The following is a 26,257-nucleotide window of genomic DNA, read 5'->3' as shown; positions in this document are numbered from 1 at the left end:
TTCTGAAATGTGCACAGATGTTTGTTAATTTCTGCTAATTCATTCTGCTAATGGGAAGGTCAGGTTAGGTATTTGTATTTATTATGGATCACCATTAGTTCCTGCCTAGGCAGCAGCTACTCTTCCTGGGATCCAGCATAATTAACGCAGTTATACAATTTAAAAAAACATTACAATACATTCACAACAGATTTCACAACACATTAAGTGTGTTCCCACAGGCCCCTACTCTACTACCACATATCTACAACACAAAATCTATGTGTACGTGTGTGTATAGTGCGTATGTTATTGTGTGTTTGTATGCATGTGTCTGAGGGACTACAAGGCACTTCCTGGTTAGGACTAAAGGTATGTATATTTACCCAGAGAGAAGATCTCCCACATCAGGACTCCAAAGGACCACACATCGCTCTGAGTGGTGTAGACCTTGTCAAAAATGGCCTCTGGCGCCATCCACTTGAGGGGCAGTCTGGCCTGTGAGGGGGAGAGATGGAGATAAGAGACGAAAGCTCTTTTAAATCGGTATCTCATCTCACCTGTGTGACTGGCTGTCTCATCAATACCATTAATAACCAACCTGTCCCATCTGAGGAGAAGCAGAAGGGCTTGTTGAGTAAAGTAGCATACATGCCCTCGTGGCGTAGCTCTACCAAACATCCTCAACAACCAAACATCCTCTAGTCTATGCAGACAGACACGTTTATTCAATATTCAGACAAACACTGAAATCTGCCCACAATATCTGGCATTTCCCAGAACTACTGCATTTATTCAATCTCTCTTCTGTTTTTGCCAAGTCGGTAATAACAGAACACTGTTATGGTCCTTTTCCATCAAGCTGAGTGTTTTTGAATGTCTCTCTCACACAACAGGTGGTAATCTACATCAAGTCATTGGTGCGTTTCATCACATATCATGTACTTATTATGTCAGATTAATAGTAGTACAGTATAGCATTGTAAACAATATCAGATTGCTGTTTATACTTACATCTCCTTTGCGAACGTAGTCTGGGTCTTTGTAGATGTCTCTGGCCAGTCCAAAATCGCATATCTTCACAACATTATTCTCAGAAAGTAGGATGTTTCTTGCAGCCAGATCACGATGAATACACTAATGAAAAGAAGAAAAAACATACAATATGATTAGGCTTGACATCTATGCATGACTTTACATGAAAGCTTGAGTTATGTGGACATATCTCAAGTTACGATTCAGCCTAATGTGATAAAGCATGGCTAGGACTATTTCCTGACCATGTGACCTTTAAGGAAACTCTCATGGCCCCGTGCATGTCAGCTAAGACAACCATATGGAACAGTCATCAATGGTATTCTGATGCTAAGTGTTTCATATCCAGGTTAAGGCCTTCTCTCTAATATTTACAACAATGGGTTCACTAATTAGTACCATCCACTCTCTCAGAGCTTGTGACGGACCTTTAAATCTGAATGAGTTTTAGACTGATTATAGCCAATAGACTCGCAAGGAACATTGTGTTCTATGAATAAAAAATGTGAACAAAACAACTTCCCCAGCTGTCAAAAAACGACAGCCTTTTATTAAATCTAAAGTCAACTGGACTGAATAAAGTTTTATAAACTGGTATTAGTTTAAGACCCAAGATGTGTGTCACCAGACTACCTTTGCAAACAAATTGATTTTGAAACAGTCATTTGCCTGGAGGAGGTGCATACCTTGCGTGAAGCCAGGAACTCCATGCCTTTTGCAACTTGGAAACTGTAGCAAATCAAATCTTCCATTGTCAGCACTCTCTTGTACAGATCCTCTGGCTCTGAGGGTAAAACGGAACATAAAGTGGTAATGAATATTAACTATTTTCATAAACATGATTCAGTACGGTGTAACACGTACAGTGAGCTCCAAATGTGAGGTTGAAGTGCAGACTGTCAGCTTTTATTTGATGGTATTTTTTATCCATATTGGGTGAACCGTTTAGAAATTACAGCACTTTTTGTACATAGTCCTCCCATTTTAAGGGATCAAAGGTATTGGGACAAATCCACCTATATGTGTATTAAAGTAAAGTTAAACATTTGGTTCCATATTCCTAGCACGCAATTATTACATCAAGCTTGTGACTTTACCATTTTTTATGCATTTGCAGTTTGTTTTGGTTGTGTTTCAGATTATTTTGTGCCCAATTGAAATTCATGGTAAATAATGTATGGTGTCATTTTGGAGTCACTTTTGTTGTAAATAAGAATATACTATGTTTCTAAACACTTCTACATTAATGTGGATACTACCATTATTACGGATAATCCTGAATGAATCGTGAATAATGGTGAGTGAGAAAATTACAGAGGCATAAATATCATACCCCCCCAAAAATGCTAACCTCCCCTGTTATTGTAATGGTGAGAGGTTAGCATGTCTTGGGGGTCTGATATTTGTGCGTCTGTAACTTTCTCACTCACCATTATTCACGATTCATTCAGGACTATCCGTAATCATGGTCGCATTTACATTAATGTAGAAGTGTTTAGAAACATATTCTATTCTTATTTACAACAAAAGTGACTCCAAAATGACACAATACATTATTTACCATTAATTTATATGGTTATATATAGATTATATTTAAAATGGCCGACGGGCCAGCAGCAGGCAAACAGTCAGGACAGAGGAGGATGTCAACAGAGGCCTCCTCCTCCACTCCTCCTTCTCCTTCAGGCCCAGTGGGTGTCAGCCTGGGGTTCCTGTCCTATCGATTGAATTAATGAACAGGAGGAGGAAATGTCCCATCAGGCCCAGGGAAGAAAACAATCAGGGGGGAGGGGAGAGTGGGTGGAGGTGGGAGGGAAGAGGGGAGAGGGAGTGGTGGGTGGAGGTGGGAGGGAAGAGGGGAGAGGGAGTGGTGGGTGGAGGTGGGAGGGGAAGTAAGACGCTGTTGGCTCCTTTAGTTTACCTTCCTCCTCTTCCTCTGAGTCGCAGTAGCTCTTATCTTCCACGAAGCCGGAGCTGGCCGAGCTTCCGGTGCTGGCCACGCTCTCCAGGCGCCGCTTGATGAGCTCGCTCAGGTCACAGCCTGACCCCGACGTCACCACCTTACCGTCCTGGCTCTGACATACGAGACACACATCAGATCAAAAATACAGATGCAAACCTTGAGTCAAGTTAGAAAACGGTTCTTCTGACAATCTGGGGTTTTCCTATTAGGTTGAGAAATGTACTGAATCATGAAGGTTTGATGGCTAAGTAGACTAAATAATGAAGTCTTTTGATTTGATGCAGGATTTCTGAAAGCTGCTGATTTACCTTATAAACGATGAAATCAGCCCTCTTGCTTCTCAAGTAGTTTGACAAGTTTCCATATTTGCAGTACTCCACTATCATCATCAATGGACCTGAGAAGAAAGAAAATTCCAAACAAGTAATGACTCAAACAGTAAAAACAGGATTTTCTCTGAGATTCCATCAATTTATAAATTTACTTCACAAATTGTATAGAAGTCATACAGTGAGACTAGGTTTAACCATAGAGTTAACAATGTCCTCCCTCTCTCACCTCCAGGCTTGGTGCAGGCTCCCAGCAGGTTGACCACGTTCAGATGATGACCAATGTGGATCAGGATCTTCAGCTCCGACATCAGAGCCTTGCGCTCATTTGTCGTAGCTCCTCCTGTTTCAACACAAACACACAGACTATTAAATATACATGTCCTATTGCGGGGATCCTGTTTCATACAACTCCACAAAAGCGTGGATGTATTTTTGACTTTAAATTAAAATGTCATATAAGTTCTTTATCTTTGTTTACGATTACTCCAACTGATGTATGTTCATGGACATCTGGAAACCAAACAGTATAGATGTAAAATAAAGAACAGATATTTACGCATGTGGAGGAGATTTTAGATGGGCAAGAATAAGATAATCTACATGAGAACATTCAATGTGCAAGGTTAAGATGGTATGCAAAGATGGACAGCGGGAAATAAATTAAGTCAACATGGGAATATATATAACTTAAAACATAAACAACAGCCTTCTCTCACATTAAATTAGATTCTCGCATACACGAGGGCACAACCCAAAGCACAGCCATACATTACATCACAATAAACACTGCAGCACACATGGAGAGTAAATATGACAGTAACATTATTATTTCCCAGAATAGAAAATGCTGTTTTGTTTCTCAGTTGTATAGCTAATCTACACATCATATAAGAGGCAGATAGATATCTGGGTCAGGAACACTATGAGGTCAGAGGGAGGGTTTTTCTTAACCACGTAAACTAAACACCATCAAAGTGACTCATCCATTTGGGGGGGGGGGGGTCTCAAAGACTGTGGAATATCAACTAGTCAATGTTGGGTGGCAGCCTAATGCGTCCAATGTGCCTGGGTAATGTCTCTCTCTTTCATTATCTGAAAAGCTTATCTGGACACAGGTGGTTGGAGTTAGCAATGGTAACAATAATGTCCCTAACTGATAAACAGAATGAAAACATTGACTGAACAAAATAATCTTGCTCTTAGCCATCACTGACTCCCTGGATGTGCTTTACTCTAACAAGGATTTTGGTCGATTTAAATAATGAATCAATGACTTGAATTAAAAAATGAATGGAGAACTTCCGATAACCAAATGGCAACAAAAAAAAAGACCAACTCGCCCTCTAGTGGCCTCATGGGTGGAATGTTATTAATATTTTTCATAATTTCATAATTAATAAACATTACTTAACAAAAAACGCAGAAAATCCGGTGTTTCTATGTCAAACGGTTTTGTTATATTTCAGTCTTTTGTGATGTATATAAAGTGTAATATTGGAATGCAAACTCAAAATTGAATACATTTCAACGCTATATCTGACATGGTACAGGTGTCTTCTTTTTTTAAGCCCATAACCATGTGTGTGAGGTGTTTACTTTATTTGTTTAAGACTACCAAGAAACCCTCTGTGTGACCCTGATTTAGCCCACTGCAGTAAAAGGTTTTAAACAATGAATCAATTACTTGCATTTAAATAATGAATGGAGAACTTGGGAGCTGAATTGTGGGACTGTACTTCTGCTCTGTCTTATGTTGGCTCATCACAGTGGTCCCAGCCTGCTCTGGAAGCTGGAGCTGACTGACAGTGAGTCTCAAACCACACTGCACAGAGGGTCAGTTTAGGGAAGTCAGCTGCTTTTCATTATGTTTGACCTGGGGGGCCTGGAGTAGAGCAGTAGAGCAGCGGAGCAGCAGCCAACCTGGTGAGCTTGGTTCCTCTATGATTAATGGAAAGGGATGATTAATGCGGTGACACTGACGGAAATATCTAACAAATGGCCTGATTTATCATCCCCATGTAGCTAGATCTATCTATTCTGCGTTATGAAAGGAACTAGACACAGACATTAATTATCTGTTTAGTGTGTTAACACACTATTGGTAGTTTGTTGCAACAAAGTATTGGTGCTAAACCATGTGTTATTGGATGCTAGCATGCTAGTTAGCTATGGCGTCATAGGATACGGTGCCCTGGGCGGTTTTCACAGAAAAATACTGTACCAAGTTAGCTAGCTGACTAAACTAAGTTAGAGTCTATTCCTAGGAAACACTGAACCACTGTAGTTTACAACAATTATAATTTCTAAAGTGGAAGTTGGGAGAGTTATATTTGAGTGTTTCAGTGAAAGGTAAGTGAGGGAGGCCCCGCTCTCTCGCTTCCCCAGATGTTTAGTTAATTTTATTCAGATCTCTTTTGCATTATTGTAGCCTTTTCTGTAGCCTGTCAACTATGTGTCTGTCTATCCCTGTTCTCTCCTCTCTGCACAGGCCATACAAACGCTTCACACCGCGTGGCTGCTGCCACTCTAATCTGGTGGTCCCTGCGCGCACGACCCACGTGGAGTTCCAGGTCTCCGGCAGCCTCTGGAACTGCCGTTCTGCGGCCAATAAGGCAGAGTTCATCTCAGCCTATGCTACCCACCAGTCCCTCGATTTCTTGGCGCTGACGGAAACATGGATTACCACAGAAAACATTGCTACTCCTACTGCTCTTTCCTCGTCTGATCATGTGTTCTCGCATACCCCGAGAGCATCTGGTCAGCGTGGCGGTGGCACAGGAATCCTCATCTCTCCCAAGTGGACATTCTCTCTTTTCCCCCTGACCCATCTGTCTATCTCCTCATTTGAATTCCATGCTGTCACAGTCACTAGCCCATTCAAGCTTAACATCCTTATCATTTATCGCCCTCCAGGTTCCCTTGGAGAGTTCATCAATGAGCATGACGCCTTGATAAGTTCCTTTTCTGAGGATGGCTCACCCCTCACAGTTCTGGGTGACTTTAACCTCCCTACGTCTGCCTTTGACTCATTTCTCTCTGCCTCCTTCTTTCCACTCCTTTCCTCTTTTGACCTCATCCTCTCACCGTCCTCCCCTACTCACAAGGCAGGCAATACGCTTGACCTCATCTTTACTAGATGCTGTTCTTCTACTAATCTCACTGCAACTCCCCTCCAAGTCTCCGACCACTACTTTGTATCCTTTTCTCTCTCGCTCTCCTCCAACACCATTCAATCTGCCCCTACTCAGATGGTAACGTGCCGTCGCAACCTTGGCTCTCTCTCCTCTTCCATCTTATCATCTCTTCCCTCTGCTAAATCCTTCTCCCTCCGATCTCCTGATTCTGCCTTCTCAACCCTCCTCTCCTCCCTTTCTGCATCTTTTGACTCTCTATGTCCCCTATCCTCCCGGCCGGCTCGGTCCTCCCCTCCTGTTCCGTGGCTTGACGACTCATTGCGAGCTGACAGTACAGGGCTCCGGGCAGCCGAGCGGAAATGGAGGAAAACTAGACTCCCTGCAGACCTGTCATCTTTTCACTCCCTCCTCTCTACATTTTCTTCCTCTGTTTCTGCTGCTAAAGCCAATTTCTACCACTCTAATTTTCAAGCCTCTGCCTCTAACCCTAGGAAGCTCTTTGTCACCTTCTCCTCCCTGCTGAAACCTCCTCCTCCTCCCCCTCCCTCCTCCCTCTCTGTGGATGACTTCGTCAGCCATTTTGAAAAGAAGGTTGATGACATCCGATCCTCATTTATTAAGTCAAATGACACCGCTGGTCCTGCTCACACTGCCCTACCCTATGCTTTGACTTCTTTCTCCCCTCTCTCTCCAGATGAAATCTTGCACCTTGTGACGGCCGGGCGCCCAACAACCTGCCCGCTTGACCCTATCCCCTCCTCTCTTCTCCAGACCATTTCCGGAGACCTTCTCCCTTACCTCACCTCGCTCATCAACTCATCCTTGACCGCTGGCTATGTCCCTTCCGTCTTCAAGAGAGCGAGAGTTGCACCTCTCCTCAAAAAACCTACACTCGATCCCTCCGATGTCAACAACTACAGACCAGTATCCCTTCTTTCTTTTCTCTCCAAAACTCTTGAGCGTGCCGTCTCTAGCCAACTCTCCTGCTATCTCTCTCAGAATTACCTTCTTGATCCAAACCAGTCAGGTTTCAAGACTGGTCATTCAACTGAGACTGCTCTTCTCTGTGTCACGGAGGCTCTCCGCACTGCTAAAGCTAACTCTCTCTCCTCTGCTCTTATCCTTCTAGACCTATCTGCTGCCATTGATACTGTGAACCATCAGATCCTCCTCTCCACCCTCTCCGAGTTGGGCATCTCCGGCGCTGCTCACTCTTGGATTGCGTCCTACCTGACAGGTCGCTCCTACCAGGTGGCATGGCGAGAATCTGTCTTCGCACCACGTGCTCTCACCACTGGTGTCCCCCAGGGCTCAGTTCTAGGCCCTCTCCTATTCTCTCTATACACCAAGTCACTTGGCTCTGTCATATCCCCACATGGTCTCTCCTATCATTGCTACACAGACGACACACAATTCATTTTCTCCTTTCCCCCTTCTGATAACCAGGTTGCGAATCGCATCTCTGCATGTCTGACAGACATATTAGTGTGGATGTCGGATCACCACCTCAAGCTGAACCTCGGCAAGATGGAGCTGCTCTTCCTCCCGGGGAAGGACTGCCCGCTCCATGATCTCGCCATCACGGTTGACAACTCCATTGTGTCCTCCTCCCAGAGTGCAAAGAACCTTGGCGTGACCCTGGACAACACCCTGTCGTTCTCCGCTAACATCAAAGCGGTGACCCGATCCTGCAGGTTCATGCTCTACAACATTCGCAGAGTACGACCCTACCTTACACAGAAGGCGGCACAGGTCCTAATCCAGGCACTTGTCATCTCCCGTCTGGATTACTGCAACTCGCTGTTGGCTGGGCTCTCTGCCTGTGCCATTAAACCCCTACAACTTATCCAGAACGCTGCAGCGCGTCTGGTGTTCAACCTTCCCAAGTTCTCTCATGTCACCCCGCTCCTCAGCCCACTCCACTGGCTTCCAGTTTAGGCTCGCATCTACTACAAGACCATGGTGCTTGCCTACGCAGCTGTGAGGGGAACAGCACCTCCTTACCTTCAGGCTCTGATCAGACCCTACACCCAAACAAGGGCACTACGTTCATCCACCTCTGGCCTGCTAGCTCCCCTACCTCTACGGAAGCACAGTTCCCGCTCAGTCCAGTCAAAGCTATTCGCTGCTCTGGCACCCAAATGGTGGAACAAGCTCCCCCACGACGCCAGGACAGCGGAGTCACTGACCACCTTCCGGAGACACTTGAAACCCTACCTCTTTAAGGAATACCTGGAATAGTATAAAGTAATCCTTCTTCCCCCACCCCCCATAAAAAATAAATAAAAAAAGGTGGTTGCCCCAATGGCTATCCTAAGTTGAATGCACCAATTTGTAAGTCGCTCTGGATAGGAGGGTCTGCTAAATGACTTAAATGTAAATGTAAACACCATCAGCATCCATCCATGGAGTTAGAGTTGAATATCACAACAGAACCAGGAGGAAAGTTAGTTTGACCACGTCATTGTTTCCAATTGTTTGTGTCTCTCAAAAGCATCTGGGTTACAATTATTAATAAGCCTTTTTATTTTTCTAACCTTTATTTTACAACTTTTTTCTTAGTCTTTTATTTTTTGTACACTTTTAAACTTTTCAATCTCTAACACCAGGTGGAATGCTATCCTGATTCCTGTCATATCTGCAGACTGTCATCCTCATCAGGGACACCAAGGTTTTAGTCTCGCTCAAGCCAAACAGTCTGTGTGAGAAGCAGCCATCGCATGTCTACTTTGAACCAATACCCTGTGCGCAACTGTTAATTACATGCACATGTGCTAGCACGGCTTTTGAATTCATATCATGCACGAGAAACCAAATCATCTGCTGAAATGACAGATGGCTGTTTTACATCTGTTACACCCAGAACAACGGATATTGTGTTTATATCTGTATTTGGCGAGGAGCACCTTTATCAGTACCATTTCCACTAGGTGTGAGCGAAAGGAAGCTATGGGGAAAACAACCTGTATGACTTTTCAACATGGTTTTTTAACAGAAGTGCACATGAGAGTACTGCAAATTAGCATATATAAAATGCTCATATTAAAGTCTTGATAATAATGTTTCTTCCATACCTTTCAGCATTTTGACGGCCACAGTCTTGCAGGTCGAGAGCTTGTCAATCCCAAAAGCAGAGGCCTCTACCACTTTCCCGAAGGCTCCATGGCCCAGAGTTTTGCCTGGAACAGAGAGCGAGAGCGAGAGCGAGAGCGAGAGCGAGAGAGAGAGAGAGAGAGAGAGAGAGAGAGAGAGAGAGAGAGCGGGGCCAGTGGGTTTCAATAGGTCTACATGAGAGTGGCTGGCCAATGGGGAGTAGTAAATCCGGTTGGGTTCTCTATCAGGGGAATTATGGGTAATTAAAACAACCTGCTGAGGTTCTGAACACTGGGCCCTTGAAGCGCTCCTCCAGGGGATTTATAGTGCCGTTAAGACCAGGCGACAGCGGAGGGTCGCTGATGAGTAACGACGCTACACCCTCTTTACAGGGAGGTGATACCTCTGCCACATACCATCCTCTCTGGCACTATATTTCTATGTAATGGGCAAACAGGGTCACACAGTCATCAAAATGAAAACCTGTGGATGTGAAGTGTAGGGTGGACAAGTAAATGCACTTACAGTAGGTGCCCCTTCATGGTGCGTATAGGCCATTGAGTCACAGCGTCGTCATGGTGAGTGACTTCTTAGACTGTACTAGTGTTGTATGGTGAAGTAAGGAACTCACCCAGTCTGAGGCGGTCTCGGGGAAACTCCCACTTGCTGCTGTCATACTGCAGGCGTTCACACTGCTCGTCCAGAGGACACTCGTCTGGGTCGATGATGATGGATGGACCCATCTTGTAGTCTGCAGGCTGGAAGGGGAGGGGGGAGAATAGAATATAATGTAATGTTATATAATATAATGGTGATGGAGCGCATGTGCAGTAAGTATGTTAACTAAAGGACAAGAGCACATGCTCTACTATCACTGTAACATCAATATACTATTACGGACACTATTCAAATCAAATCAACGTTTATTTGTCACATGCACAGAATACAACATGTGTAAACCATTCAGCGAAATGCTTCCCCAAAATGTTTTATTCCAAAATAGGATCTTTTAAAAAAGCACGGAATCAGCACTAGGTAAGATAAAAAAAAAAAAAAAAACACACAAGAATGTAAGCTTTATACAGTACAAGGCCAGTTCCATATCAATGTGCAGGGACATGGTGGTAGTTGAGGTATTATGTACATGTAAGTAGGGGTACATAGTTCCAGCAGGATAAATAATAATAAATAGTAGCACAAACATTATATGGTGAATATTTGTGTGCATGTGTGTCAAATCAAATTGCATTGGTCGCGTACACATATTTTGCAGGTGCAGCAAAATGCTTATGTTTCTAGCTCCAACAGGGCAGTAGATTTTAGTCATTTAGCAGACGCTCTTATCCAGAGTGACTTACAGTTAGTGAGTGCATACATTTTCATACTGGCCCCCCGTGGGAAACGAACCCACAACCCTGGCGTTGCAAGCGCCATGCTCTACCAACTGAGCTACAGGGACAGTTAGAGTTAACTGCACCTCAGATTGCAGCCCAAATAAATGCTTCAGAGTTCAAGTAACAGACACATCTCAACATCAACTGTTCAGAGGAGACTGCGTGAATCAGGCCTTCATGGTCGAATTGCTGCAAAGAAACCACTACTAAAAGGACACCAATAATAAGAAGAGACTTGCTTGGGCCAAGAAACACGAGCAATGGGCATTAGACCAGTGAAAATCTGTCCTTTGGTCTGATGAGTCCAAATTTGAGATTTTTGGTTCCAACTGCCATGTCTTTGTGAGACGCAGAGTAGGTGAACGGATGATCTCCGCATGTGTGGTTCCCACCGTGAAGCATGGAGGAGGAGGTGTGATGGTGTGGGGGTGCTTTGCTGGTGACACTGATGGTGATTTATTTAGAATTCAAGGCACACTTAACCAGCATGGCTACCACAGCATTCTGCAGCGATACGCCATCTCATCTGGTTTGAGCTTAGTGGGACTATCATTCGTTTTTCAACAGGATAATGACCCAACACACCTCCAGGCTGTGTAAGGGCTATTTGACCAAGAAGGAGATTGATGGACTGCTGCATCAGATGACCTGGCCTCCACAATCACCCAACCTCAACCCAATTGAGATGGTTTTGGATGAGTTGGACTGCAGAGTGAAGGAAAAGCAGCCAACAAGTGCTCAGCATATGTGGGAACTCCTTCAAGACTGTTGGAAAAGCATTCCAGGTGAAGCTGGTTGAGAGAATGCCAAGAGTGTGCAAAGCTGTCATCAAGGCAAAGGGTGTCTACATTGAAGAATATACCATTTTGATTTGTTTAACACTTTTTTGGTTACTACATGATTCCATATGTGTTATTTCATAGTTTTTATGTCTTCACTATTATTCTACAATGTAGAAAATAGTAAAAATAAAGAAAAACCCTTGAATGAGTAGGTGTGTCCAAACTTTTGACTGGTACTGTATGTATAGGATGGTGTGTATAGACAGTATGGACAGTATATGAATAGAAAAGGTGGGTACAGCAGTAGTTATATAGTAGTTATATAGGATGAACCTTTACTAGAATACAGTATTTACATATAAAGTGGGTAAAACAGTATGTAAACATTATTAAATTGACCAGTGTTCAGTGACTATGTACATAGGGCAGCAGCCTCTAAGGTGCAGGGTAGAGTACCGGGTGGTAGCCGGCTAGTGAGTTCAGGGCAGGGTACTGGGCGGAAGCTGGCTAGTGGTGACTATTTAACAGTCTGATGGCCTGGAGATAAAAGCTGTTTTTCAGTCTCTCGGTCCCAGCTGTGATACACCTGTACTGTCTCCGCCTTCTAGATATATAATATATAATATAATATGCCATTTAGCAGACGCTTTTATCCAAAGCGACTTACAGTCATGCGTGCATACATTTTTGTGTATGGGTGGTCCCGGGGATCGAACCCACTACCTTGGCGTTACAAGCGCCATGCTCTACCAGCTGAGCTACAGAGGACCACAGGTGAATAGGCCGTGGTTTGGGTGGCTGAGGTCCTTGATCTTTTTGGCCTTACTGTGAAAACGGGTGCTGTAGATGTCCTGGAGGGCAGGCAGTGTGCCCTGGTGATGAATTGGACAGACCGCACCACCCTCTGGAGAGCACTGCGGTTGCGGACAGTGCAGTTGCCATACCAGGCAGTGATACAGCCTGGCAGGATGCTCTCAATGGTGCATCTGTAGAAGTTTGTGAGGGTCTTAGGGGCCAAACCAAATGTATTCAGTTACCTGAGGTTGAAGAGGCGCTATTGCGCCTTCTTCACCACACTGTCTGTGTGGGTGGACCATTTCAGGTTGTCAGTGATATGCATGCCGAGGAACTTTTCACACTTTCCACTGCGGCCCCGTCGATGTGGATGAGGGTGTGCTCCTTCTTCTTTCTCCTGAAGTCCACGATTAGCTCCTTCGTTTTGTTGACGTTGAAGGAGCGGTTATTTTCCTGGCACCACTCCGCCAGGGTCTCGTTGTTGTTGGTAATTAGGCCTACCACTGTTGTGTTGTCTGCAAACTTGATCATTGAGTTGGAGACGTGCGTGGCCACGCAATCATGAGTAAACAGGGAGTACAGGAGGGGGCTGAGCACGCACCCCTGTGGGGCCCCCGTGTTGAGGATCAGCGTAGCGGAGGTGGTGTTGCCTACCTTCACCGCCTGCAGTCGGCCAATCAGGAAATCCAGGACCCAGTTGCACAGGGAGGGGTTCAGACCCAGAGGTTAATGATGAGCTTGGAGGACACAATGGGGTTGAGGCTGAGCTGTAGTCGATGAACAGCATTCTTACATAGGTATTCCTGCAAATTGTAGTGGATCTAGAGTGTAGGTAAGGCAGAGGTGATATGATCCTTAACTAGCCTCTCAAAGCACTTCATGATGACAAAAGTGAGTGCTATGGGCAATAGTCATTTAGTCAAATCAAAATCAAATCAAGTTTTTCCTCGAAGCGGGCGAAGAAGGTGTTTAGCTTGTCCGGGAGCGAGGCATCGGTGTCCGCGATGTGGCTAGCTTTCCCTTTATAATCCGTGATTGTCTGTAGACCCTGCCACATACGTCTCATGTCTGAGCCGTTGAATTGTGACTCCACTTTGTCTCTGTACTGACGTTTTGCCTGTTTGATTGCCTTACTGAGGGCATAACTGGACTGTTTGTACTTGTGTGTGTGAAAGTGTGAGTGTCTGTGGCGTCAGTATGTGTGTGTGTGTATGTGTGTGTGTGTGTGTATGTGTTTGTGTGTGTGTGTGTGTGCGAGAGTGACAGTGTAAGTGTGTGTGAGTGTGTGGATAGAGTCAGTGCAGATAGTCCGTTGGTAGGTAGCCATTAATGAGCTATTCAGTAGTCTTCTTGCTTGGAAATAGAAGCTGTCTCTGAACCTATTCTTTCTCGACATACAGTACACACACAAGCATGAGCTCAGCACTTCTCCAATGTCAGGAAATGTGGAAAAAAATAATATAAAGTCAACTGCATTTCGCAAGAGACATGACTCAGTGATGGCAGTTCGTGGAATTTGTATAACGAGATTGCTTTTTACTCCTGAAACTCACATACAAAAACCTAAAAAAATGTAACATGGGTGTTTGAATAGGTCTTGAGAAGAGCATGCTGTCTGCACATTGTTACAAAAAATATATTTTTAAATGGCCTCCTCTCCTTGTTCGGGCAGGCTTCGGCGTTCATCGTCACCGGCCTTCTAGTCACTACCGCTCCTCATCTCATCATTCCATTGGTTTTGTCTTGTTTATTACACACACCTGGTTCACATCCCCTCATCAGTACCTGTATAAGTGTTCCCTCTGCCTCCTTGTCTTTGTGTGTGATTGTTTATTGTGAGGATAGTGAAGCTCGGTGGAGCTCCTTTATTTTGTATCGCCGGGTTATTTTCCCTGTGTGCTTTGTTGGTTCCAGTGCGCCTGGTCTGTTTTGACGCTTTACTGCGTAACTCTGTATTCCGGAATAAATCCTGTTTTTCTGATGATTTACCCTCCTGCGCCTGACTCCTTCAAATCATCCATCACACTGTGGTTCTATTGTACAATTAACTAAGTAACAAAAGAATAATGGTGAGCAAAGTGCTCAGTGCAGTATCCTAACAGTTTACACTCTCTAATGTCTTCACAGTCAAGAAGTGTGAGAGACACTAGAGAACTAGCTGTGATTGCAGGGAGATCTCGTTACCTTCCTCAGCTTGCGGATGAAGAGGATGAGCATGAGCCAGAGGAAGGTGGCAGCAGCTCCTGTACACACCAGGACGATCACCTCAATGTTGGCCTTCCCCTCATCACCTGGAAGGAGACCACAGGAACCGTTTGTTAACTGTTGTTGCCTTGGGTGTTTTATATGCTTCTTGACAAATGAATAAGAAATGATAACTGACAACAAATATAATGAGGGATATACACAACAGACAAATGGTAAACACTCCATTGTTTATTCCTAGTTTGTTCGGGCTATGCATCCCACGTTGTTGCACATTAAGCTCTTTTCTTAACTATCCATCTCAACATTCACTGTCCTAGCCAGCTCACGTTCATAAAGCTTTAGGAATTTGTCAAATAGTTTTGATAGAGTAATGCCTAATTTTGGACATTTTCTTCTAGTAATGTAATGGATTGTGCTGACACTGGGGTTGGACGTTGAGGGAAATTTGACATTTTTTAGGGGAACAGGAATTCATGTCTGGTGCCAGGGCTAGTTGTCAGAATACCGTCGCATGACCTTGTCCCCCCCCCCCCCCCCCCCCTCTCCTCCTCCCCCCTCCCTCCCAGTCTGTGTCATCATGTTTCCAGTCCCATGGTTCTTTAACGAGAGGACTTCTCTCCTGGCCATGCCCACAGTCATTAGTGGGAACTCTTCACACACTCCTTGCAGGTCACGTCCCATGGGTGGGGACCTCAGAGCTCCATGAGCCCCCGTCATAAAACCCAGCGGAGGAATTCGCTGGGTATTCTTGGCAGCCTCTTGGCTTCTCTCTCCGTGGAGAGTTTTCATATTGAAGTCTGGCCAGAGCTATTTGTACTGGTGACAAGAAAACATAGCCCAGTTTGGCCAAGAGCTGTGATTGGTCATGCAGTAAAGAAGTGGTCCGGCTGTGGCTGTGCTGGTTGAGTTCATGGTGTGTTTGGTCACTGTTGTGGTTAATGTACTGTAGTTAGATTCATTGTGTTTCGCTACCAGCATGACATGGATTATCATGAAGAGCATTATGACGGAAATAAAGAGGTAAGTGACTCACCCACGACAGTGACGACAGCGCTGGCTTTCACACTCCCCTCATTGTTGCTGGCCAGACACTCGTACAAGCCCTCATCATCTTTCTTCACTCTCTCGATCGTCAGCACCCCATCGTCCCCCAGAGTAATACCTGGAACATAGCATGAAGTCTACAGCTCAGATTCTATGGAGATCAGCTTTAATTTTGCAGATAGATTGTGGCTTCTATCAATGTAATTGTCTGCATCATTTCTAATCCCCCATATATATATATATAAATATATTATAAATATATATGTTATTTAAAATAATATTTTCCTTCTCTATTATATTTTCCTAACCCTACCACCCCTCCTCCCCTAACTGGAGTAAACTAATGGACAACCCCTCCCATCTATCTCTGAAGACCATCCAGTTTTGATTTATAATTGATTTATAACTGTGCTGGGATGTTTCACAAAAGTTCTGAACCTTTCTATTCTCATAGTTTCTTCAGATTGTAAATTTGCTAAGAGTATTATTATATTGTTGATCGATTGACTATGATTTTTCAGATCACCCAGCAGTGCTATTTGCAGAGTTTTGGAGAAAATTACTAATATGTTTGAAAAATACAGTAGGGCCTGACCATGGAAACCTCAGGGCCCCTAATCACGAGTCATTTCCAGCAGTTCTCACCTGGACCCTCTTGTACTGGTAGGTTGTCTTTGTACCAGGTGATGTAGGGTGGCGGCACTCCCAGGGCGTAGCAGGCCATAGTCAGAGTACTGCTGCTGTTTACATCCTGATTGGTCAGGTTCTGTCTCAGCCACGGCCTCTTCCTCTCTGCGTCAACCACAAAAACATGTCTGAATTAGATCACTCTGCTTTTCAAGACTTTCTCAGACAAACTCATCTCTCGACTGGGTTGCATAATCTTGAGTGTGATTATATCCAGGAACAGGCACCTTTTACCGAAATGCAATGTAATACAACCATATTATTCTTAGAAAGAGTTGGGCAACACCCGTATGACATGACAGTGGTGCAGCAATTACTGTTCTGATAGACCTCATTGATCACCCAGCAGGCAATGCTCCTCCTGTCTCCTACTCACCATCCACAGTCAGCACAGTCTGGACTATGACTGTCTTGCTGTGGAGGTTACGCGCCCAGCACTGGTAGCCTGCTGTGTGACTCCTGGATACGTTGTGCAGGGAGAGGGAGCGAGAGATAGAGTAGGGGCTGAGCTGCAGGGCCGTGACGTTGGCGGTGGTGACGGTGTAGTTTTGAGGGTTGTACCACTGCAGGTCTGTGTACAGGTACCGAGTGCCGCGGCAAGTCAGAGTGACGTCATCACCCTCGATGGCAGTCTGGGGCTCGATGGACAGGTGCTGAGGGTGATCTGGTGGGGGAGAGGGGAAAAACACATCAGGTCATCTTTTTGGGGGGAACACCCCATTTGGGTACCTAGTAAAACTATCATGCATAAGTATTGGTTAGAGTATACAATACATGAACACATTGTCCAGTATGTAGGTGGGTTACAAGAGCATCTATGTTACAGCAACCCTCTCCTCTCACTCAGGGAGATAAGACACGTAGCATGAGATAGCCAGCTGATTGAAGCTGTCCTATTCTGGGAAAGAACATCTCTAAAACATCAAGCTGCACATCACCATGCCAGGAATTTCAAATTTGCAGTTATTTACTGTTTCATCACTTTGTTAATTGGAAGCACGTTGGCAGTGTGCGGCGAGCAACGCTGATGGGCGGCCTACAGCTGTCCATTAGGAATCAGGCCGGGGGCCGGGCCTCAGGGGAGCCAGACGGCGCTGGAATGCATTCTGTGTTCCATAAAAGAAGACAGCTGTTATTACAATTCCGCCGTCCTCTTTTTCAGCAGCAATCCAGCACTCTCAGTCACCTCCACCTCAGGAATGGTGGTGCATTGCAGCGCTTCTTCCTGGAAATGATCTTATTCTCATCCGGATCCTCAGAGTTTGGCATCATCAGCAGTGTCCCCAATCACAGCGTCACCACCATTCCCAATTCCAAACTATCATCAATCAGCTTTCAACTTCAAATCGTTTTTAATTTTTGAGGGAAAAAAGGTGATGACTGCTGCTGATTTCTCTTGTCATGAGACAACTGGACTAGATGGAATTTTCATTTCATGAACATTTGGAACTGTTCAGATGCATATAAAAAGTGATTCACGCAGCAGCAGGCTCCTAGAAGAAGAAGAATGACCTGCCGGCGCTACAGTGTGCGCTGAGAGCTGGTTTTAAACTGGCGCTGTTAGACTGTACCATTTGGCTCAGGACATGTTTGCCTCTTCAGCTCGGTGCTGAAGCCTGCCTGCTCCAGAGGAAGATGGTTTCAATTAATGTCCACCAGAGCAGCTCTCTTTAATGCACAATACAATCTGTGCATTCTAGCGATTGCCTCGCGATTCATTACAGTGCATATGTGTAAGTCATTGGAAACAAAATGTCATGTATGTTACAGTTATACTGTATGCCTGGCCTGTAAAAATAAAAACCATCTGAGCATTTTGCCTTATGCTGTATAAAAAATCTCCAATGTTGTTCTTTCAACCAACGTGGGGGACGTTGTGTAGTATTAGGTTGACCCACTTACCATCCACATAGAAAAGGGTTCTCAGTGTGCGGGTGCCAAGTTCGTTCTGGGCCGCGCAGGAGTAGATCCCCGAGACGTTAGCTGCCCCCACCACTAGCGTACTCACAGTCTATGGAGGAGAGAGAATAAGCCAATCATTAGATCTACAGTACTGCCAGCGAATGTTGTACCTATCTGGTGTACATGTATTTCCTGCTAAATAGATTTGATCTCAATGAGACTAACCTGTATAAATAAGGGTTAATGAAAAATGTTCTGGTTGGCTTCATTATACCTCAGAAGACTTTCCATCAACACCTGTGTGGTTATTTGCCCATTTCATTCTCTCGAGTGGTTCACATTAACGTAAGGATACATCTGGACTTTTTCAAAACCGCCGCGTCTCTCCTAGCAGCACCGGTCCACAGAAGGAGCGCCTGGCCCTCCATGTCATTTCCTGAAGAGCATTTACAATGCCACACTAGATTCTATCACCATTGGAGTGGAACCCATTTAACGGCTTAGTAGACATAATAGTGAGTAAGATTTGGGCAAGGGGCCAGATCGCATGGGGTTCTGTTTTGTGTTCAGAACGACATCTGTTTTCAGAGCAGCTACATCAAAGGTGCTGAATGCTGTGGCTGTATTGTCTAGGTGGTGTCAACTTCCTGGGTTTCTAGCGGCATTGTCCTCTGACACTCAGAAACAGGGCTTTGGTCATGAGACTGGACTGTTTGTGACACATTTCAATACGTTTTTAATGTTCCAGCTCATATTGTGCACTGTGTAAACATGTTTGGATGGAAAAGCTAGCTAAAGTTGTTAAAAGTTGTGTTACGTTGTCTACCCTGAGTTGCTATGACATTAGTCAGGTGTTTTGATGGAGTTGTTGTGTGGTGTTGCGTTACGGCCATTACTAATGATGATGTAACTTGAGCTGGAAAACAGTTGTTTCAGCAAGTGCACTCTGTCCCTAAGTGGTGACTTGACCAGATGCACTGTGACCCTCTGAGGCCAGCCCTGCAGCCCTGCAGCCCTGCAGCCCTGACCAACACTTTCCTCTCGTTCACGGGGCACAGAGATTTATGCGGGGTGACAGAGAGGAATTCACTCCCAACAAATCCCTCTCTTTTAAACCGCCGCTTGTTATCACTGACCCTTAGTCCTCACCCCTATAAAGCACCAGTGTTTGGGCCGCAAGCGCTTGTAAATAAGGACTGCCTCCCTATTTATGTCAATCAGAGATTGGTAGTGTTGGAAGTGAATGAGGCCTAAGCTCTCTATTACTACGTGTGTATGTATACTATTAGTATGATTCTAAATGCCATCAACCATGCATCATCAGAGGGGGGAAACGCCTTCATAAATCTCCCTTTAGGGGAAAGCAGGAGAAATACCATTTAATAAAAGTTTACTACACCAGCATATGTGTTGGGGTAACGACTAATTACCAGTATTTTCTTCACTGGTTGGCTTGCTTGTGCTGTTGAAATATTTATATGCTGGCTGGATTTATGCCCCAATTTGACCCAGTGTGTTGGAACGGCTGTCTTTCAACTAATCCGATAGGCTTTTGGGGAAAGCAGTTGAGGCCTGCACCTAATTACGTTTGGGGTGAATGGTTTTGGTAACAAGCTCCCCTAGGACATGTGCTGCAATGTTCAGCTTTGGGAATGCATGCCAAGATGTGGGCCATTTTTAGTTATACCGTAATAATACAGATATATGACAAAAACAATGACAATAACATATTATTCAAATTTCCAAACTTCGTTTCAATATTTCCAGTATGTTACAGCTGATCTCTTCACAGGTCAGTGGAGTTAGGAGGGAACCTATAAAAGGCCAATCTCCGCTGTCTGCACACGCATGGCTCGAGCCGTATGGCTGTATGGTGCTATCTACACGGAGCTCCACAGGCCTCAGTGAGCCAACAGATAATGATCCAGTGATGTCAGAATAAACACTTCTCTCTGGCAGAGCACGCAGAGCCTTGGCTGGAGCTTCAAGCCTAGCTTCTTTAGACCCAAGGACCTGCGTTTCGTCTGAGGGTATTTTTCACTCCAGCAGGGTGAAATGAACAGTGTCTGTCAGTTAAAGGGCAGATGAATGAACGATTCCCGATGAGCAGCCCTGAAGAAAGCCAAAATGCTTTTTCATCATGGCAGTTCTGGCGCTCGACTTGCTTTGACTGTAATTGAAGGCTAAGGGGCTTCTTTTAATCAAAAGCAAATCATGACAGATTTGACAGTCTGTTTGTTGCTGACTGTATATGAAAAGACTGGTGAGTTGCTTATAAATACCTGGCAGTTACGGCAGCATAAACAATAAAGTGGGATTCCTTGTCATAAATATGCCTACTGATATACAGCAAATGTCCTTTACCATATATTGCTTTCCCCCTGTACATACTGTATTTATACAACAATGTATAAATTAACTGTATTTACGATGTACTGTACTGTACTATATGTCATTATTTCACTATTGACCCTATCGCCCTATTTCTAAACTTTCTTGCCTAGCTAAAATATTAGAATCCTTGATTAATTCTTCGCTAAGATCATCCTTATCTTTGAAATGTATTCTAAATGTACATGTCAGGTTTTAGACCAGATCATAGCAATATCTCTGCTGCATCCCTAGTTATAAATGATGTGGTTAACTGTATGGATGAAAGGCAACATTGTGCTGCCCTCTTCATTGACCTGGAGCTAGGAACACAAGCATTTCGCTACACCCGCAATAAAATCTGCTAAATATGTGTATGTGACCAATAAAATCTGATTTTATTTGGATTTCATTTGAAAGGCTTTCGATACTATTGATCACTCACTGCTAATTCAGAGGCTTTCCTTAATTGGCCTAGACCAGGCTGCATGTAACTGGTTTAAAAATTACTTGACAGAAAGAATTCAATGTGTATCTAATGATGGTGTTAAATTAGGTTTCCTGGATATTACGAAAGGTGTTCCCGCAGGGGTCGATTCTGGGTCCTGTACTTTTTACTGTTTACATTAACAATATCGACTTGTCAGTAAAAAATGGTAACCTGCACTTGTATGCCGATGATACTGTTGTGTAGGCTATTGCCCCCTCGGTTGACCAGAATCTATTTGAACTACAGTCTACCTTCATTGTATTACAGAAAAACTTTATTGACCTGAAATTAGTATTGAATGCAGATAAAACTAAGTATATGTTGTTCTCTAGTGCGCATAAAATAACTGATGATTTAAGCATATGCACTTTGGATGGTGTCCATATTGATCGTGTCCGTGCTTACAAATATCTGGGAATCTAGATAAATAAAAAGCTGTCTTTTAAAAAGCAGACTGATGAGTTAGTTAAGAAGTTGAGAATAAAAATTGGCTTCTTCTATAGAAATAGGTCCTGCCTCTCGCTAAATAGTAGAAAGCAGATTACATTTAAGTCATTTAGCAGACGCTCTTATCCAGAGCGACTTACAGTTAGTGAATACATATTTTTTTTATACTGGCCCCCCGTGGGAATCGAACCCACAACCCTGGCATTGCAAATGCCATGCTCTATCAACTGAGCTACATCCCTGCCGGCCATTCCCTCCCCTACGCTGGACGAATTGTGCGCCGCCCATGAGTCTCCCGGTCACGGCCGGCTGCGACAGAGCCTGGATTTGAACCAGGATCTCTAGTGGCACAGTTAGCACTGCGATGCAGTGCCTTAGACCTCTGCGCCACTCAGGAGACTATTCAGTCGATGTTCCTACCAGAAAGTTGGTTGGCCCTCTTTGATGTCACGTAGGTTGATACATTTCTATGTTTTCATTTATAAAGCCATTTTACAAAAACTCCCACTGTACCTAACATCATTACTAAACTTTAAACATACAAGTTACCACACCTGGTCTCAGCAATGGCTAACTCTGGAAATTCCTTTGGTCTCTACTGTGTTAAGTAAATCAGCTTTTAGTTTTCTTGCACATTATTTGTGGAACAATCTTCAAAACATTCTTACATTTGATGTTTTGGTGCATCTAGGGCAATTCAGAAAGCTGATTGAGGACCTTACTACTGATGAATGTGTTTGTTTTTTATGACCGTGTTTTTCTTTCGGCTTGCATTTTGTATTTATATTGATTTGTCTATTTGCTGTCATTTACAGTGCATTCGGAAAGTATTCAGATATCTTGACTTTTTCCACATTTTGTTATGTTACAGCCTTAATCTAAAATGTATTAAATTGTCCCCCCCCCCTCATCAATCTACACACAATACCCCATAATGACAAAGAAAAAAATGGTTTTTAGACATTTTTGCAAATCTATAAAAATATCTATATATATATATTTACAAAAATATTCAGACCCTTTACTCAGTACTTTGTTGAAGCACCTTTGGCAGCGATTACAGCCTCAAGTCTTCTTGGGTATGACGCTACAAGCTTGGCACACCTGTATTTGGGGAGTTTCTCCCATTCTTCTCTGCAGATCCTCTCAAGCTCTGTCAGGTTGGATAGGGAGTGTCACTGCACAGCTATTTTCAGGTCTCTCCAGAGATGTTTGATCAGGTTCAAGTCCGGGCTCTGGTTGGGCCACTCAAGGACATCCAGAGACTTGTCCCGAAGCCACTCCTGCATTGTCTTGGCTGTGTGCTTAGGGTCGTTGTCCTGTTGGAAGGTGAACCTTTGCCCCATTCTGAGGTCCTGAGTGCTCTGGAGCAGGTTTTCATCAAGGATCTCTCTGTACTTTGCTCCGTTCATCTTTCCCTCGATCCTGACTAGTCTCCCAGTCCCTGCCGCTGAAAAACATCCCCACAGCATGATGCTGCCACCAACAGGCTTCACCGTAGGGATGGTGAAGAGTTCAATCTTGGTTTCATCAGACCAGAGAATCTTGTTTCTCATGGTCTGAGAGTCCTTTAGGTGCCTTTTGTCAAACTCAAAGCGGGCTGTCATTTGCCTTTTACTGGGGAGTGGCTTCTGTCTGGCCACTCTACCGTAAAGGCCTGATTGGTGGAGTGCTGCAGAGATGGTTGTTCTTCTGGAAGGTTCTCCCATCTCCCCAGAGGAACTCTGGAGCTCTGTCAGAGTGACCATTGGGTTCTTGGTCACCTCCCTGACCAAGGCCCTTCTCCCCAATTACTCAGTTTGGCCAGGCGGCCAGCTCTAGGAGGAGTCTTGGTGATTCCAAACTTCTTCCATTTAAGAATGATGGAGGCCAGTGTGTTCTTGCGGACCTTCAATGGTGCATAAATGTTTTGGTACCCTTCCCCAGATCATGTGCCTCGACACAATCCTGTCTCGGAGCTCTACGGACAATTCCTTTGACCTCATGGCTTGGTTTTTGCTCTGACATGCACTGTCAACTGAGCGACCTTATATAGACAGGTGTCTGCCTTTCCAAATCATCTCCAATCAACTGAATTTACCATAGGTGGACTCCAATCAAGTTGTAGAAACAACTCAAGAATGATAAATGAAAACAGGATGCACCTGAGCTCAATTTCAAGACTCATAGCAAAGGTTCTGAATACGGTTTCTTTATTTTTAATACATTTGCAAACATTTCTAAGAACCAGTTTTCGCTTTGTCATTATGGGATATTGTGTGTAGATTGATGAGGAACATTTTTATTTAGTCCATTTTAGAATAAGGCTGTAACATAACAAAATGTGGAAAAAGGGAAGGGGTCTGAATACTTTCCGAATGCACTGTATGTAATTCAGGGCTCATCTGTAAAAAAAAAACCTTGGTCTCAGTATGACTAAAAATAAAGGCTACAATAAAATAAAACAATTATAAATGCATATTGATGTTCCTTCATTAACTTTTGGCTACAGTTACATAAGTCTATATTGATGCAGATAGAATTAATCATTCTAAAACAGTGAAATAATAAGGCGGATTATGAAGATGTAGATTTATTGTTTTCAGATGTTGGCGTCTCAAAGAGAACGATCATAGGGAATCCCACTTCAGTGTTAATCTCTCAGAGTGCTCTCTCTCTCTATCCGGACATTTAATCTAGATCCCTTTTTCATATAAATCTTGAAGTAATTGTTGTATTGCCCAACACAAAGCACTCTTTTGTCATGGACATTTCTGCTCAGTATCAAACATGCATCATATATGACAAGAACACATGCATGAATCATTGTTCTATGTTGTGCAACGTTAAGAAGTGTCAGTTTCTCTGAGTCTATAACAAATCTAATGAGAACAAAACTATACTATAAGCATACCTTGTTCTTTCCTTTCACCAGTTCAGTTTTGTTGTCTATGCTCTCAATCCAGTTGTGTGAGTAGTTCCCCTTATCGTCCATTGGAACTAGGATTGGCTCAGTGTAAAGGGTACACCTATGGGAAAGAGGAAACCAGTGATTACTGAACTAGATGAAAAGGCTGCAGGTTACCTAACGTATAAAGTCAGTTTAGAAAATTAGTACAGAGCAGTGGACAAAACAGGAGACTACTAGAGCAGAATGCCGTGTGGACATGTCATCCTTTCCTATATTTCATTAATTGGAACCAGAAATGACACTATGGACCAGCGAATGCGGTCCAAACAGTTTGACAATGTGTCGCTCTGAACGGGCAGGCATTTAGCCTTATGAGGCTCTGACTAACATCATAGCTTTTGTGTGGCCTTTTAGGGCGGGCTATATCCCAGGCTGCCTAGGCTTGTTAAACCAGACAAAAACCAGCCAGCCTCTCCTCCTCTCCTCGCTTACCTCCTGCCTTCTGAGGGGAACAATCAGGCTGATGAGGAGTGAGGCAGCCAGGCCAGGCAGGCTGGGAGGCAGGAGGAAACAGCAGCGTGACAGGAAGGGCCGTGCTATGCGTCACCTCACACAGGAAACCCCCTCACTCCCTGACTAGAGGAGATAAGGCTAATCCCCAGACCTTGGTTGGTCAAAAAAGGGACAGCTGATACCTTCTTACCCTGCTGCTGATAACGAAAGAACCCTTCCTGCCTCCTTCACCTCTCCCATCCCTTTTTCTTTTGCCCCCAACTGCTATCTGAGACGTTACGCTTCCCCAACCACAAGGGGACTGTGATTTATACGAGGTCTGATCCTGAAATGGTAAGTAGTCAATTTGCCGTGACAGGTCCTTGAAGGGGCTCTGAACTGTATAAAACAAACATTTGGCTCAATCTGCCTCCAACCAGGCTGTGGATGGCCTGACCTGAAATCTCTGTTTGATGCACCTCCCTCATTAGCTGTTGAAAAAACAGGCCCTTTTCAGCTTCAAACGTTTATGAGCCACTTTTTCCAGTGCCAGAGCTGATTATCTTTAGGGCTTCAGAAATGGGGCACTTTGACACAGCTTGACCCTCCACCATAATTTCTGTCACAAATTTGGCAACCAGGAGTGTTTTTTTTTACCAATAATGATGGATAATTAACAGAAACCTTTGTCAAGTTACAGCGCCTGCAGTGTAACATAATTTAGGCCCTCCAGTGTGAGGCTGTCCCGAGCCGTGTTTTTCTAGCAGTGTTGGGTCCTGATAACCCCGCGGTAATGGCCCATTGTTTGCCTGATTTTACGCCTCAGAAAGGACCCCTGCTGTCACTGACGGGGGTCTGGCAGCTCTGGCTCTCAGGGAATATTCATGTTGTTTATGAAGGTTCACTAGCCGCCCACCACACGCTCTGTCCCGTTCAGCTCTATAAATATTTAGCATCTGCTTCATCTGACCACTTTTTTACTGACCGAGTCACTGGTGCTTCCTGCTTTAGTTTTTGCTTGTAAGCAGGAATCAGGAGGATAGAATTATGGTCAGATTTGCCAAATGGAGGGCGAGGGAGAGCTTTGTTCGCGTCTCTGTGTGTGGAGTAAAGGTGGTCTAGAGTTTTTTTCCCTCTGGGTGCAAATTTAACATGCTGGTAGAAATGAGGTAAAACTGATTTAAGTTTTCCTGCATTAAAGTCCCCGGCCACTAGGAGCA

The 26,257-nt window shown here is 44.2% G+C and overlaps 1 protein-coding gene across 1 annotated transcript in view; it reads right to left on the bottom strand.

Moving 5' to 3' along the window:
- LOC311105218 (vascular endothelial growth factor receptor kdr-like) overlaps nt 1–26,257 on the bottom strand; it is an 83,642-nt gene that overhangs the window by 24,216 nt on the left and 33,169 nt on the right. The window contains exons 11-24 of the mRNA XM_084147287.1: nt 24,549–24,663; nt 18,349–18,457; nt 16,823–17,110; nt 16,405–16,551; nt 15,749–15,877; nt 14,692–14,798; nt 10,168–10,294; nt 9,518–9,622; nt 3,536–3,649; nt 3,286–3,374; nt 2,936–3,089; nt 1,701–1,798; nt 994–1,116; nt 366–477 (exon numbers count right to left, since the gene is read on the bottom strand). Coding sequence (XP_084003413.1) covers nt 366–477; nt 994–1,116; nt 1,701–1,798; nt 2,936–3,089; nt 3,286–3,374; nt 3,536–3,649; nt 9,518–9,622; nt 10,168–10,294; nt 14,692–14,798; nt 15,749–15,877; nt 16,405–16,551; nt 16,823–17,110; nt 18,349–18,457; nt 24,549–24,663 — 1,817 coding nt within the window. The remainder of the gene's footprint in view (nt 1–365; nt 478–993; nt 1,117–1,700; nt 1,799–2,935; nt 3,090–3,285; nt 3,375–3,535; nt 3,650–9,517; nt 9,623–10,167; nt 10,295–14,691; nt 14,799–15,748; nt 15,878–16,404; nt 16,552–16,822; nt 17,111–18,348; nt 18,458–24,548; nt 24,664–26,257) is intronic.

The sequence above is a fragment of the Coregonus lavaretus genome, assembly GCF_964263955.1.
Source record: "Coregonus lavaretus genome assembly, chromosome: 29".
Lineage (NCBI taxonomy): Eukaryota > Metazoa > Chordata > Actinopteri > Salmoniformes > Salmonidae > Coregonus > Coregonus lavaretus.
The sequence above is the reverse complement of the archived record's forward strand: the minus strand, read 5'-3'. Positions and strand labels throughout refer to the sequence as shown.